General features: G+C 43.3%; 1 protein-coding gene across 2 annotated transcripts in view; it reads left to right on the top strand.

The window, feature by feature from the left end:
* UBE2K (ubiquitin conjugating enzyme E2 K) overlaps positions 1-14,642 on the top strand; it is a 57,758-nt gene extending 43,116 nt beyond the window's left edge. For both annotated transcript variants that reach the window (XM_054989763.1, XM_054989762.1), the window contains exons 5-7: positions 6,496-6,595; positions 12,251-12,379; positions 12,616-14,642. In XM_054989763.1, coding sequence (XP_054845738.1) covers positions 6,496-6,595; positions 12,251-12,379; positions 12,616-12,690 — 304 coding nt within the window. In that variant the 3' untranslated portion in view covers positions 12,691-14,642. The remainder of the gene's footprint in view (positions 1-6,495; positions 6,596-12,250; positions 12,380-12,615) is intronic.
* Positions 14,643-15,182: the final 540 nt, after the last annotated feature.

The following is a 15,182-nucleotide window of genomic DNA, read 5'->3' as shown; positions in this document are numbered from 1 at the left end:
ACAGCATTAGCAACGGTTCAACACATAGCAATGGCATGGATGTAGGGGTACAGACATGACATTTCTGCTTCCCCAAAAATCGACCTTCCCCCTCAGGGCCCAGGTTTGTCAGGATAACGTTTGTGAAATTTGGAAATTAGTCTTGGCACATTTACATGAGATTTCTCTACCCATTCTCTGAAAGATTCATCAAAGTCCTTCCACCTGATCAATTAAAAAAGTTTGATTTTAGAGTCCAGAATTTTCTTCCACTTCATAGTGGTACTGGGAAGTTGCTGGCTATGTGACCATGACCCGTACATCAAATGGTCTACTGGGATGATGGTCTTTAAAAGGAGATAGTTGTGCAAAACGTGCATGGACTAAAGTATGGGACAGCACAACCGTTGACCATTCCTCCGATCGTGGGTGGCGCAGGGGCGCCAATTGCCACACTGGGGATGAGAGTGCGAATGAGCTTACAAACTCAAACCCTAGCAGTATCAACAATTCCCACTTTACCACCCCAGAGGGGAGTGTGGACCCAACAAGGAGGAATCCAGCCATTGAGGGTCCCATCTATTACAGCAAGCACAGGACTATCATAAAGGAGTTAAAATTGAACTGTTCCGAAATGGATTGAATGCGGACCTGCTAGATGGAGCACTCATGCAAGACAACCCACAAACCCTGTTAAGATGGATCCAATTGGCATGTGAGGTCGAAAATAGAACCCAAGTACTGAAACTTGTTAGACTGCAGCAACATGCTGGGGCAAGGAGACCCACAACTGCCGACAGGAGCCACACCTCGTCAAAGAGCCCCTATCCCTGGAGCCAGGAGAGAACTGAGATGGCGACAAGGACTATGCTTAAAATGTGGGGGCACTAGACATTTTGCTGTACAATGCCCTGTAAAATGGGCGCAGAGGGGAAGAGGCCAAAGCGTAACCAAACCTGGGGGGGAGGGGCCAAAAACCCCTAGTCAAAAAATGGCCCCGAAATGTGGGCAGCCAGAGACCGGTTTAGATGCTGATGAGAGTACCAGAAATACCGATGAACCCACACAAAAAGAAACAGAAGAGGATTTCACCCCGCCATCAGGAAAAAAGACAGACCTGCTGTGAAAAGGTCCCGACGACAGATCCATAAGGAGCACAAACCACTAGAGGTGAAAGAAAGAGAGGCCATACTATTGGCCATACTATTTATGCCTGTGACGTTATTGAATCCAAAAAAGGAAACTCGCGTACAGGTGCAAGCCTTAATAGATTCCAGATGTTCCCGGGACTTAATATCACCAGCCTTGGTTAATAGGCTGGGATTGAACTAATAGAATTCAAAGACCCTATAGTATTTGAGCAAATGGATGGGTCTAACATGCATCCTGCATCCTACAAAACTGTACCTACTCCTATGGGTATAGGAGATCATTGACAAAAAACTAGAGCGTGGATTCATCTGCTCTGCCAGTTCCCCAAATGCTGCACCCGTATTGTTCCGGAAAAAGAAAGATGGGGGGCTGAGATTGTGTACTGGCTATCGGGAAATAAATGCTATATCCTTGTCAAATGCATACCTCCTTCCCTTAATTAGAGACTTGCTCAATGTGGCACAAGGCAAAGATCTTTCCGAAACTGGACTTAAAAGATGCTTATTTCTGAGTAAGGATAAGGGAGGGGGATGAATGGAAAACCGCGTTCAACACTCCGTTGGGACAATTCGAATCCCTCGTAATGCCTTTCAGCCTACAGGGGGCACCAGGTGTGTACATGAACTTGATCAATGAGGTGCTGCATGAATACCTGTACCAAGGTGTAGTTGTTTATTTAGCTGGCGTGTTGATTTATTCTGCTAATAAAGAATCCCATGTGGAGTTGGTCAGAAAGGTGCTGACTGCATTAAAGAAACACAAACTGCCAGTAAAACTGTCTAAATGTGAATTCCATAAAGAAGAGCTGGATTTTTTGGGGCACCGAGTCTTTCACCAAGGGCTAAAAATGGACCCGGCAAAAATCCAAGCTGTAATGGGGTGGGAGGCCCCCAAAACAAGAAGGCAATTGCAGTCGTTCCTAGGGTTCGCTAATTTTTACTGACCCTTCATAAAAAAAACTTTGCTCAAATTGTCCTCCCCTTAATGGACTTGTTAAAAACAAAGGGGAAGGGACTGCAAGGGGAAAAGCCGAGTGCCAAATTGAACTGGACTAGAGAATGCCAGGAGGCTTTTGAAAACCTAAAAAAGCTGTTTATTTCTGAACCAGTTCTACAACACCCTGATGAGAACCGAAAATTTGTGGTCCAAGTTGATGCGAGTGACACAATGGTGGGGGAGGGGGTGCTCCTACAACCCAGTGATGAGGGGGAACTGCACCCTTGCACATACATTTCTAACAAATTCTCTGAAACTGAACGCAATTGGAGCGTATGGGAGAAAGAATCTTTTGTGGTGAAATTGGCACTTAACACCTGGCGGCATTGGCTGGAAGGGGCTAGAGTGCCTTTTGAGGTATGGACTGATCACAAAAACTTAGCACCCCCCGTAGACTGAACGCCAAAGAGTTAAGGGGGGCAGAATTCTTCTCTAAATTCAACTTCACGTTGAAGTACCTCCCTAGCCGATCAAATTTCCTAGCGGACGCACTTTCACACATGCCCCAACACGACAGCCAGAAGGAGGAGATAATTGATACAGTCTTCTCACCAGCTCAATTAGGAGGAGCAGTGACGACATGCAGCCAAACTGCAAAAACACAAAGCAGCACAAAACCTGATCTATCAAAATGAGTTAAAAGTGGAAACTGAAAAGGAGGGGGAAAGTGTGCCCAAAGCTGAACTGAAACAGGAGGAAGGTGGCCACTGGTACAGGAGGAATAAACTCTACATCCCAGTCAGTTTAAGAAAAGAAATCTTACAACTATGTCATAATTCAAAACTAGCCAATCATTTTGGGTATCTGAAGACCCTTCATTTAGTGCAACGGCAATTTTGGTGGCCAAATATGAGAAAGGATATCTCTCAATATGTATCTTCCTGTCCAGTATGTATAAGGGAGAAAACTAGGAGGGGGAAACCCCCTGGACTATTGCAACCTTTAGAAACCCCTCCTAGACCATGGGCTATAATCTCAATGGACATTATCACTGACCTTCCCTCCTCAAAAGGATATACAGTCATTTTAGTGGTTGTGGACTTATTTTCTAAGCATGTACTACTATCCCCACAGCTAAAAAAATTAGCCAGCCTGTTCATGAAACATGTGGTCAGATTACACTCATTTCCTACCAAAGTGATCTGGGATCAAGGGGTACAGTTCGTTGCCAACTTCTGGTGGGAGCTTCTCAAAGTTGCTGGGAATGAACAAGGTTTAAGCTCTGTCCATCATCCTCAGACCGACGGACAAACCGAATGCACAAATCAGGTGTTAGAACAATTTTAAGGTGCTACATTAACTATCAACAAGATAATTGGATCGATTTCATTTATTTTGCCGAATATGCATACAACAATTCGATCCACAGCTCTACAGGAGTTTCTCCTTTCAAGATAGCCCAAGGATATGAAGGGAACACTGTACCTTTTGCTACAACTCCTGGTTCCCAAAAACCTGGAGATTTGGGAGAGTGGTGGACCAACTTAACTTCCCAGTGGGGGGTGATACAAGAGACTTTGAAGAAAGCTAAAGAATAAAAAAATTGCTGACAGGAAACGTTCTGAACAATGGCAACTGCGTATTGTCGAAGGCTTTCACGGCCGGAGAACGATGGTTGTTGTGGGTTTTCCGGGCTGTATTGCCGTGGTCTTGGCATTGCAGTTCCTGACGTTTCGCCAGCAGCTGTGGCTGGCATCTTCAGAGGTGTAGCACCAAAAGACAGAGATCTCTCAGTGTCACAGTGTGACACTGAGACACTGTGACTGTGACACTGAAAGAGATCTCTGTCTTTTGGTGCTACACCTCTGAAGATGCCAGCCGCAGCTGCTGGTGAAACGTCAGGAACTACAATGCCAAGACCACGGCTATACAGCCCGGAAAACCCACAACAACCATCGTTCTCCGGCCGTGAAAGCCTTCGACAATACATCATCTTGGCAAGGTTTCTGCTTAACTAAGAAAGCTTGTTTTTCAAGACATGCTAATCAAGTCTGACTTCCTTTAAGGGAACGATCTGAGCTCATATCTACCTTACAAAGCAAACTATTTACAGAGCAAAAGCTCAAACTCCTTAGACAATCTGATCTCTACCTTATAGCAGAAAAATGCCTTGCTTTTTTGTTTCCTACCCCATCACCACAGAGATTTTATAATCCCTAAAGACCAGTGATTTAAAACAAATCCTCCCGATGTTTTACTTCAGCCTTTTGAAAAAAGCTCCCCCACCGGATGAATGGCACCCAGGAAAGGGGGCTCCTCCTCCAACACTAGCGGATGGCCAGATCCACTGTGAAGTGGAAGAAATTCTGGACTCTAAAATCAAACATCATAAATTTTTTTATTTGATCAGGTGGAAGGACTTTGATGAATCTTTCAGAGAATGGGTAGAGAAATCTCATGTAAATGCTCCAAGACTAATTTCAAAATTTCACAAACGTTATCCTGGCAAACCTGGGCCCCGAGGGGAAAGGTTGATTTTGGGGGAGGCAGAAATGTCATTGTTCTATGTGTTGAACCATGGCTAATGCTGTGTCTTGGTTTCATTTTGCAATGCTCTAACCATCACTTTCGTTTCTCTCACAGCCTGAGAACACAGCTATCTTCTCTCTTTTCTTTGAAGCTCACAGAAGTGACCTTGTACTGTCTGAAATGTCACAGTTTACTCTCATGCATTCCCAGGCCATTTCCCGCGCAAACCTGTGGTCTAGGTGGGAGGGGGGAAATGAATGGGTTAGAGTTGTACTTTCTTCAAGTCATTATTCCTATCAAGGAAGCGTGTACTGCTTGGATGCTTTCCTGCCCCTGAGTAATTCTCTGGACATATATATGGAAATGATTGGATTTCTGAATAAAACCATTTAACCAAGAGCTTGGACTTCTCGTTGCCATGGTGCAGGGACCTGTCTGCCATGTCCTGTCCTCCACAGCCTGACCGTCTCTCTATTGGAGAATGGGTTGCCAGATGACTCCTTGAGCTACAGACACGAGAGCCCAGGCAGAGTAGAACTTACTTAACATGGTGAGTAACCACCAGACAAGTGTGGGGAGGAGGAGAACACTTGTGAGCAGCAGATTTAACGAAGGGTTCTTTACTACAGCAATGAAGCGTCCTAATGCAGCTACCTGACTCATCCCTACTAGGGATGTACACTTCAGGTTTCCAATCAGGTTTTTAACCCAAATCGAGCCCGGTTTGGAAAGATTTGGGATTGCTGAGCCAATTCAGGACTCCCAAAGCAAAGCTTTCTGAAGTGATTTGTATTGCTGCAGGCAAAGCGGCAGCAGCTGTGCCCACAGCGCTATTCTAGCTGCTTGCTTTCAAACTTCCTGTCCCGCCGCTTTTTTCCCCCCAATGGGATGGGGAGGAGGCAGCAGAGCAAGAATTTTGAAAGTCACCCTTTTCTTGCTGCTCCCATCAGGTGAAGAAAGCGGTGGGGCGTTTGAAACTTAAAGTCACCCCTCCCATCAGAAGCTGGGGATAAGGATCCCAGGTCCCCTGCTGGGGGCAAGTGATCCCACACTTCCAACTCTCTGGCCCTGGCCACCATTCATCTGGCTGGTTGGGGAGGGAGGTGCAGGAACAGACTTCCCAGGTGTGCTCCTAGGGCAGCACGATGACATCACTTCCCAGGAGTGATGCCATTGTGCCGCCCTGAGAGCACTCCTGTGTTTCGCAGTGGGCCTGCTGTGAAGCACACGCATACCCCCCACACACACACCTGCGTGATGACATCACATCCCGGAAGTGCTATCATCACGCTGCGCACCTGCTTAACACACACAGAAGAACTCCTAGGACAGAGAAAAGGTGAGTGCCAGGTCTCCCCTCTAGCTGCGAGGGCAAGGGGACCTGGCAACGCTAGCTGGGGAGGAACAAAAGATGAAAAGGGAGAGGGAGGGGGAAGTAAAGGTATGTGGGTGGGATAGAAGGAAGCAGAGAAAGAGAGGTTATGGAGGCTGCCAAGGGGAGGCAAAAAAAGTAGTGTAAGGAAGGTTGGGATACATGGGGAAAATGAGATGCTCCCCAGAGTCTTCATGGATCCCCTCCTCATTTGAACTTTAATATGAAAGCATGCATCGCGAATTCTGGGATTCCACTGATGCCTGTACTGCTGTGAAACTGTTCTGTTGCACTAATTGACAACGAAATGTGGGTACTCTCCTTTGGGGCAGTTTTGTTGACATTTGGGAAAAGGTGGCACCTAATACGCTCAGACATCAGATGATTGCAAAGATGTGTTTAAATACACAATTATGACTTCTAATGGAGATGTGTTAGTCTTAGCAGTGTTTATGGGGTATATGATCTCATTGGTGCTAATTGTGTGACATAGTAGAAGAAATGATGATCTTGAACTTCTGTTTCAGGGCAGCAGCAATGACTCTAAGGACAGTGTTGTTATCACTGCAGGCGCTCTTGGCCGCCGCGGAACCTGACGATCCACAAGACGCGGTTGTAGCAAATCAGGTACAACTTTCCAAACCCCATTCTCCATTTTTCCTCTACCTCTCCAAAAAGATCTCCCAAGGTGATCAGAAATGTAATTTCCTGACTTTTTTCACAGTAAATACACAGTAGGAAATAGGTTAGTGAATATTTTTTTTGGAGCATGAAGACTTCAAAAAAATACAGTATTCAAAATGGTGCTGATTAGATCTGCCTTTCTACTACAGGTTTTTAACTTGGGAGTTTTTTATTTTTGTGAGGAAAGGTTCCAGCAGGTAATTTCTCCGAACAAGTCAAGTGCATAGGTTCAGAAGGCCTAAATCAGATTTTTAAAAAATACTTGAGAAGTGTTTTATCTAAAAAGATAAGACGCTTGTGTTTTTAAATTGCTTAATAGTTCTTTATACTTTCTACCAATGTGAAATCACATAGAGAATTGTATTGCATCTTCAGCGTAGCGGAAATGGAATTTTGTGATAATCTTTTTGTAATTTAAGACAAGCAATTTCTTACAGCAGATTATATTGACACTGTGGAACATTTTCAGTAGTGCATCCCTGTAAGCCTTCAGGGTAAATCAAGTTAATCACTGTAAACAAACTGTGCTTTGCTAGTGACTACTGGAAAGCTGTGAGAGCCTGCACAGTCTGAAAAGTGCTAGGGTACAAGATGTTGTAAGACCGAATAGAGCTGAGTAGTTTCGTTGGGCCCAAATGGCCATGTCTAGACTGAGAATCATGCCCTTCTTGGTAGCAGGTACCTGTGTGTGTGTATCTTCAAATTAACAGTTTTCCAGGACTAACTTAACATTATGCCTTCTGCTTGCCATAGCCATTGCGTGTCTTTTACAAATATTTTTATGCAGAAAAATCTCTTAGAAATGTATATTTATTTACTTCATTTATACCTGCCTTTGTGCTCATTGGAGAACCAAAGCAGTGTACATCACTCTCTTCTCTTGCTTTTATCCTCACAACAACCACACTGCAGTAGGTTAGGATAAGAGTATGTTCATCATTGTTCTTCTGTGCAGGCACACATTGGGACTGCACATGCGCAGACCAATTGCAGAGAGATTTTTCTACCTTAAAAATCCATTAGGGGATGCTCAGCCCCCATTACGCATGCACAGTGGTTCAGTTGTCCAAATCAGCTGTTAGGCTGAGTGACCCCCCCCTTGACTTCCCTTAGTTCTTTCACTGCCGTTGAAAGAGGTTTGTCCTAGCTCTTCTCGCTTACCACGATTTGCTTCACTCCTGTATCTCTTTGATCTCATCATGTTTCAAGAATCACTTAAAAATAAATAGGAAGAAAGTAAGATGTTTGCAAGGTGAAATGAAATGTTTCACATTAATGACCATGATCTTCCTCTGCTGTGTCTGGGTAGAATTTACAACATATCGGCCGTCAGAAGTTCACACCAAAACGCCAGAAGTAGCAATGTTTATCAGCTGAAAATGGTGTTATGGGACAAAGTTCCCCAGGCCTGTTTACCCAGCAGTAAAGTCATTTGCCGTGATGGAGCCACCAGTCCAATCCAAACCGTTGCCATCAGTACCGGGGGGCCAGATCTTTGGATCTGAACAACTGTTGGCTGTCGGTTCTGACTGTTTCTGTCGTATTCCCATTCAGCGATGAGCAATAGCCTTCCTGGTCACTCATCTGAACACAAGAAACCGACCATCCAGAAAGTGACACCTTCAAACTACCTGTTAAAAAGGTGAAAAGCAAACCTGAGCAATAAAAACAGTTGGCATCTGCTACTATGAGTAAGGGTAGCCACTCAGTGGCCTGAGCTCCACCCATTATTATAGAGGAGGAGGTCACTAATCCACCTTAAACTCCTTTACCACTTCATTAGATGACTTTACTCCTTGTAGCTACCATGGAACCGACAGCAGTTCTACAATAGCTCAGGGTCCTCCCCAATACATGGACCACCAACAACTACCCTCTGTCTGTTGGCTCCACAGGCAGCAGCCTCCTCACCAGCTCCACTCGTGTGCATTGGTCCACAGTTCCAATGCCAGCAACTGTAACTAGATGGCAGGCTACAACCTGCCCCCACATTCCCAAAGCCACAGGAGTCTCAGCCAGTTCCCATTTCATAAGCTGTGAGTCATTTGTCAGCATCTACCCCACCAGTTTCAGTGCTGCATCTGGTTCTGACCTCCCTAGGTTCCAGTGGCCACCATTCCAGGAGTTATGTCTATTTCAACTTGTTGGTTCTGACCTCAATCGTCTGCCCTTTCGGATGAGGAGGAGGACTTGATCTCACATTCCAATGAGGAGGACTTGATCTCACATTCCAATGTTATATGTGACTTAGCCTTGGCGCCTCCACCAGAAAAGGTTATAGACGGTACTGTGTCATCTTCCCAAACAAGGACTATCTTTTGCTCTTGGCACGGATGATATGTGTGGTCAGGGCACTGGAGTTGGACATTTCAAATTCTACTCCAAAGCCCGAGAGTAAGGTTTTTTGCAGCTTGTATTTAGAATCTGCTTTCATAGCTTCCCTAGCAGTGGACAACCTGTTAGACATCACTCACAGCATGGGAGGAAAAATTCCATCCTCCGCTCCTGCTATTTTTCCAAAAGTCAGGAAGTATTACAAGCTCAAGCATTAGGTTTTGGCCTCCGTCTTTAACCATCCTCACTATAGATTCGCATGAACTGGAAAAAAACCGAACCATGCGGTTCATGGTTCATCGCATTTCACGAACCACGAACTTTCGCAAACTGGATTGTTTGGTTCATGAAAATGTCACATCCAGGTCAGCAAATTGTCACTTACCCAGGAATGGTTTTCCAATCTAAGTACTCTGTCCCAGGGTCAATATCTTCACGTTCCAATAGTGCCAGACCCTCTACCCAAGGGTCAGGTATGATTTCACAGTGTAGCAATCCTGAAACCAACTGTGTGACTACTTAACCCGCAGATCTTCCTTCTCAAAAAGAGGTGACTCAAATTATTCCAAATGTCTACGAGTGGTTCACATGCACCTTTTATGGTCACAAGTGTAACTGTTTCATGGCAGGGTTAGAACTCAAGGTGTTCTCACCTTTCTCTTGCCCATTGGAAGTTATTTTTGAATACTTGTTGCTTCAAAGACAAGGCTTGTCTATGTTCTCTATTAAAATGCAGTTAGCTGCTATATCAGCTTTTCATGGGAGGGTTGACGACTAGACAGTTTTTCTCCCACCACATTTCTGAACAGTTTCTCAAGGATATCTTTAATATCTTCCCTTCGAGAACCCCTCCTATTGCTTAAATGGAGTCTTCTTCTGGTTCTCTTTCAATTAATGACATAAATAAATAATTTCTCATTCTTTGAACCCATACATTCTTGCCTCTTTATTATCTTGGAAGGCGGTTCTTCTCGTTGATATAATTTCAAGGTCAGAGAAAGTGGTCTTGCATACCAGCTTCATATTTCTCCCCAAAGTGTGTCAAAAGTTCGCTGATAACAAAAGATTACACTACCTGTATTCTTCCCAATGCTGCTTCTGAAGCAGAATGTACCTTACACAAATTGCATGTGGCTTTATTGTTTTTACTTAGACAGAAAAAGGGTTTTCACCAATCCAGATCCCTTTTTGTGTGTTACACTGGTAAACCCTTACATTGTCGTAAGGGTTTACCAGTGTTCTCAAACTTTTTCCAGATGGATAGTGGCGGCTACTAGATTCTGCTACAAAAAGGCAAAGTTCCATTGCCCCATGGTGATCAAAATGCACTTGACTAAAGCACAAGGCTTGCCCACAGCACCTATGAGGAGTCCCTTTTTGAGACATCTGTCAGGGTGCCAAATTGTCCTCAGCTGACACCTTTGTAAAGCACTACTCCATTGACACAAATGCCAGAGGAGAGTAAGCAGTGGGAACAGCTGTTCTACATTCCTTGTTCAGCTGATCCACTTACACCCTCCTCCATTGATGAGTAGCTCACTATATTCCCAATGTGGGACTGCACAGAAGAACAATGATGAAAGCTGTTGTTCGAGTATCTTCTGTGCAGGCACACATTCCCTCCCTTCTGCCCTGCTGTGTTTTTTAAAAAAAGAAAAAAAAATAGAATTTATTCCTCGACCAGTTAGAATTTATTCCTCGACCAGTTAAGGAGGACTGAGGTAAGTCAAGGGGGTTGCTCAGGCTAATGGCCGATTTGGGCAGTTGAACCACTGTGCCTGCACAGTCAGGGCTGAGCACCCCCGAAACAGATTTTTAAACTAGAAAAATCTCTCTGCACCTGGCCTGTGTACACACAGTCCCAATGTGTGCCTGCACTGAAGACACTTGATGAACAAGTTTCAGGTAAGTTCAACCCTGTTTAACTGGCCAAAATTACCCGGCAAGTTTCCATGGCAGAGTGGGGATTCAAACCTGAGTCTTCCAGATCCTAGTCCTACACTCCAACCACTGCACTACACAAGCTTCAGCTGGGAATAACCAACAAGCAAATGTTTGCAGAAACTTAGCAGCTGAACTCCACTAAAGGATTTTTACCCAGGATGATTCCCTCTCTGCTGACTGCTTCTGTGTTCACAGTAATATGTGACTCATGTGTCAAACTGGGACAGTGTGAAGTTGCAGGTGATCAGATTCTCATCATTTGTTCACTGTGTTCCTGTCACCTGATAGTACTCACTCTCCTACACAGAAGTAATAGCAGTGTAAGTATACTGTCTTATTTGAAGTGGCCTGTTGTTGCCAATATTAGCAATCACTCTCCGAGATTTTAATTCTAACCAATTTATAAATCATAAGATTATTTTAGAAATGGAGTTGTGCTATTGGTCTTTTCTACATGATGAATTTCAGATTGGAATATACACACATTTATCACAACTATTGCTTGATTAGATACATAGATTGTGACAAAGCATCAGAAACAATTGAGTTTTATCACCTTAGGTGTGCACCCCTGTATATAGCTGAGAAAGTTGTATCCTGCACTGTCAATTTAAATAAAATCAGTAGAGCCAACATAACAAAATAACCCAGTTAAGCAGCATAAAGTAGTCAAGCATAAAACAATAAAGAAAACAGAAATTAAAAAAATCTGAAGCAGTAATAAAATAGGGGTGTTCACTTTAGGTTTCCGATTAGGGTTTTCAACCCAAATCGGCCCGATTTGGAAAGAGTCAGGGTTCCCGAATCAACCCCAGCATTGCTGAGCAGATTCAGGAATCCCGAAGCAAAGCTTCCTGAAGCGTTTTGTATCGCTTTGGGAAGTTTCGGGCAAAGAGCAACACTTTTCTTGCCACTTGAAAGTGGCAAGAAAAGTGTTGCTTTCAAAACAGCGGCCGCCTTACAGCTGATGGGAGGGGCCGCCTTACAGCTGATGGGAGGGGATGGAAGTGCTGCTTTGAGCTTCGTTGACTCATGCCAAAGCTCTTAAACACCCAAATCCCGAATGTTTTCCCGAATGTTTTTCGGGTGCACACCCCTACAGTAAAAATTACAGAGCACTATAGTATATCAGGGTAAAAGTTACTGAAATCACCCAGACTGAAAAACTCAAATTTCAATAATCCATGAACAAAGAAACAGCTTTCCCTAATATGAAGAGTAATGCCCGATTGAAGTTCCTTTTTTGAATGTCAAAACTTCCCTTAAGTTTTTGAACAAGTGTAAGAACTCACTTTTTTCCTTTCTTTCTCTTTGGTATAGTACAAACAAAATCCAGAAATGTTTAAACAGACAGCTCGACTTTGGGCACACGTGTATGCTGGAGCCCCAGTTTCTAGTCCAGAGTACACCAAAAAGATAGAAAACCTTTGTGCTATGGGCTTCGATAGGGTAAGTCTCATCCAAATAAGGGTGTCACCTCTGACCCTGCTTGCTCCCCTCCCCTTGCTTGCTTCACACCTCAATGAACAGTTTTTAGAGACTCTGAAAGTTCAGAGACATTCCTTTAATCCTTGATTTTCTGTTAAGTGACTGAGATAAAAATAACGAGTAATTTCTTGGTTTCGGTTGAGTTTGTGTAAAAGGCAGTTGCTCTGAATCCCCCTCCTTTTTTTTTGTCTTTACAGAATGCAGTAATAGTGGCCTTGTCATCAAAATCATGGGATGTAGAGACAGCAACAGAACTCCTTCTGAGTAACTGAGCCGTGGGCAGAGAACTGCTTCTGTCGTCCAGTTCGTCCTTTCTCGAGGAGCAGCGCCGTCTCTTGTTTTTAGGTTTCTATATAGATTCTCTTTTAAAACTGGCATTCTTGCCTGATGCCATCTAGGCACTATTGGAGACTGAAAAAAAAATCCTGCTCTGTAAATAAAGCTAATTAAACGTCTGTGTAAATTTAAAAAAGGGGGAAATACTTTAATTTTTTTCTTACTAAATATTGTAAATTCCTTGCGCTTGGATAAAACAATGGGGGACAACATGCCTACTGTAGTGCTAGCAGCGTGACCAAGACTAGCAGGAATTTGCGTCAGGATTTTGACTTTAAGAATTACTCAGAACACATCACCGATTGTGTCCATAGTCATCAGTTGTTGATGTCACTCATCCCAGCTACCTTACAGTTTTTAAAATGGATCCTACGTGCCTGTGGACTGACCTTGTATTTGCATGCTTGTACTTTACTTAGACATTTTTAAAAAGTAGGGTAACCTGAACAGAGCACCATTTGAAGTACTTGAGCATTCATTCTTGTAACTTTTCCTCAAACTGTTCCAGATGTGCTCATAGTTCAAAATGCCCACTCATTTTCACCGCCGACTCCCACATCTCTTCCTTTCCTCCTCAGCCCCCTCAAACTCCCAGCTGCACATACAGCTATAATACCACACTAGAACCTCTCCAGAATTTTGTGGGTATGTGCCATTTAAAATAGCCTAAGGTTTCCACTTCAAGTGGTATATTTTGAACAACCAGTAAAAGTGTTTCAATCATTGTAATTTCTATGCTATTGTATAAAGGTTTGGTATATTTGGACATAGCACAAATAAGTGAAGCTGCTCTTTTGTTTCTTACACAGAAATCAAACCTCTTTCAATAAATTCTGGACAGAATTAATTTTGCTGGGAAGAACTGGTTCTCTGTTAACACTGAGAATGCCCCCAATGTCTCTAGTATTTGCTGTGGGGCAATCAGATTTTTGGCAGTAGCATTCTACGTTGATTTTTGGACATGTTTTTGTGTAGGGGTTGCTTATAAAGAGGTCACACACTGCATTTTTCCTGGTTGACACTTGGAAGGCTCTTTTTTAAAAATTGTACATATGTTAAAAGCCAGTAGAAGTTTCCTCTGGGCTGATGTCTGCGAAAATGCTTGTACATATAGTCAGTCTTTTTATTAATCCTGAGAGATCTAAAACATCTGAATCATTAGTTTTATAATCTAACATATCTACATTCAGTGTTACAGTATCTTTATGGAACTGAATCAATAATTACTTTTGAGCTAAAATGCAAAGATTACGAGGGGCACAATCTGAGGATATGAAGTGGAACAACAGTTGTTTTCTTTCCACTGTTTCATCTGTATAGTAAATAGGAACGTGTACAGTCCATTTTTTGCTTGAAGATCAGATAATGGACTCCTGCATCACTCCTTTTGCCGATTAGTCGTACAGGGGCACGTCTGATGCAAAATAGGGAGATTGAAGAGACGGGCATGAGCAGGATTGTTTTCTGCCGCAAAGTTTGTCCGCAACTTCAACGTTATTAGGACACACGGGGAAAAAAACAATTCCTGTAGGTGTCCGCAAAACACAGTGCATCTCTTCACATCCTGTTTATGCGTTTGGTGATTGTGGGTTTTTTTTTCTTGCGGTCATGTAAATCACTTTCAAATGCCAAAGGAAATGTGATCTTTTTTTTTCATTCCTTAATATTTATTTTTTTTAACAAGCTGCTGCTTCAACAAGTTTGTTAAATAATAACCAGGGCCACCGTAACCCTGGCAGTCTGCCATTTGTGTTTGTATTTTTTAAAATGGTCAATATTTTGAGTTCATCTGCAACTTTGTTTACCCTGGTGGTAATTTTGTGTAAATGGCTGTTGGATTACATTTTTCCTTGTTCTTTGCAGTTTTATTAAAGGAAAGAACTCGGAAGTGGTTAGATGAGATAAAATGTCTTCTCCTTTTCTGTCTGGATAATGTTAACCCTTCTAGGGAACCTTGAACACAGGGGAAAAGGCTTTTGCTAAACCTCATAGTTTGGATTTTTCCCTTGATTACAGGGTGTGCGTGTGCATGTACCTATATAAGTGATTGTATAGGTGCTCCATTTCCTGCTTTATGGTTCTACTGATGGCAGTGGTTTTGCGAGCACAGCTGAGAGTAGAAGTTTCACAAGAGTCAGAAAGTGCTACACTGAGCAAGAATCCTTAAACTGAGGTTGACAAGGAAGCTGCGTGTCAATAAAACGGTGTGTTTATGATTCACAGCATCTGCAGCTGAATGTAAAGTGCTGCCATAATCGCTCTAATGGCTGCTGAGTTGGCTTAGGAATGATCTATTCAGTGGACCTTCCAGAAGAGAGAGTGACAAATTGACTGTCGACCTTGTAATGCTGGCCTGTCCGTCCTGGGCAAAGGCACTTCTGCTGCAGCTGCTCATTCTCTGTGTTCATCGATCCTGTGATCTCTGTCG

This window comes from Eublepharis macularius, chromosome 10 (genome assembly GCF_028583425.1).
Source record: "Eublepharis macularius isolate TG4126 chromosome 10, MPM_Emac_v1.0, whole genome shotgun sequence".
NCBI classification, from domain to species: Eukaryota; Metazoa; Chordata; class Lepidosauria; order Squamata; family Eublepharidae; genus Eublepharis; species Eublepharis macularius.
The sequence above is the reverse complement of the archived record's forward strand: the minus strand, read 5'-3'. Positions and strand labels throughout refer to the sequence as shown.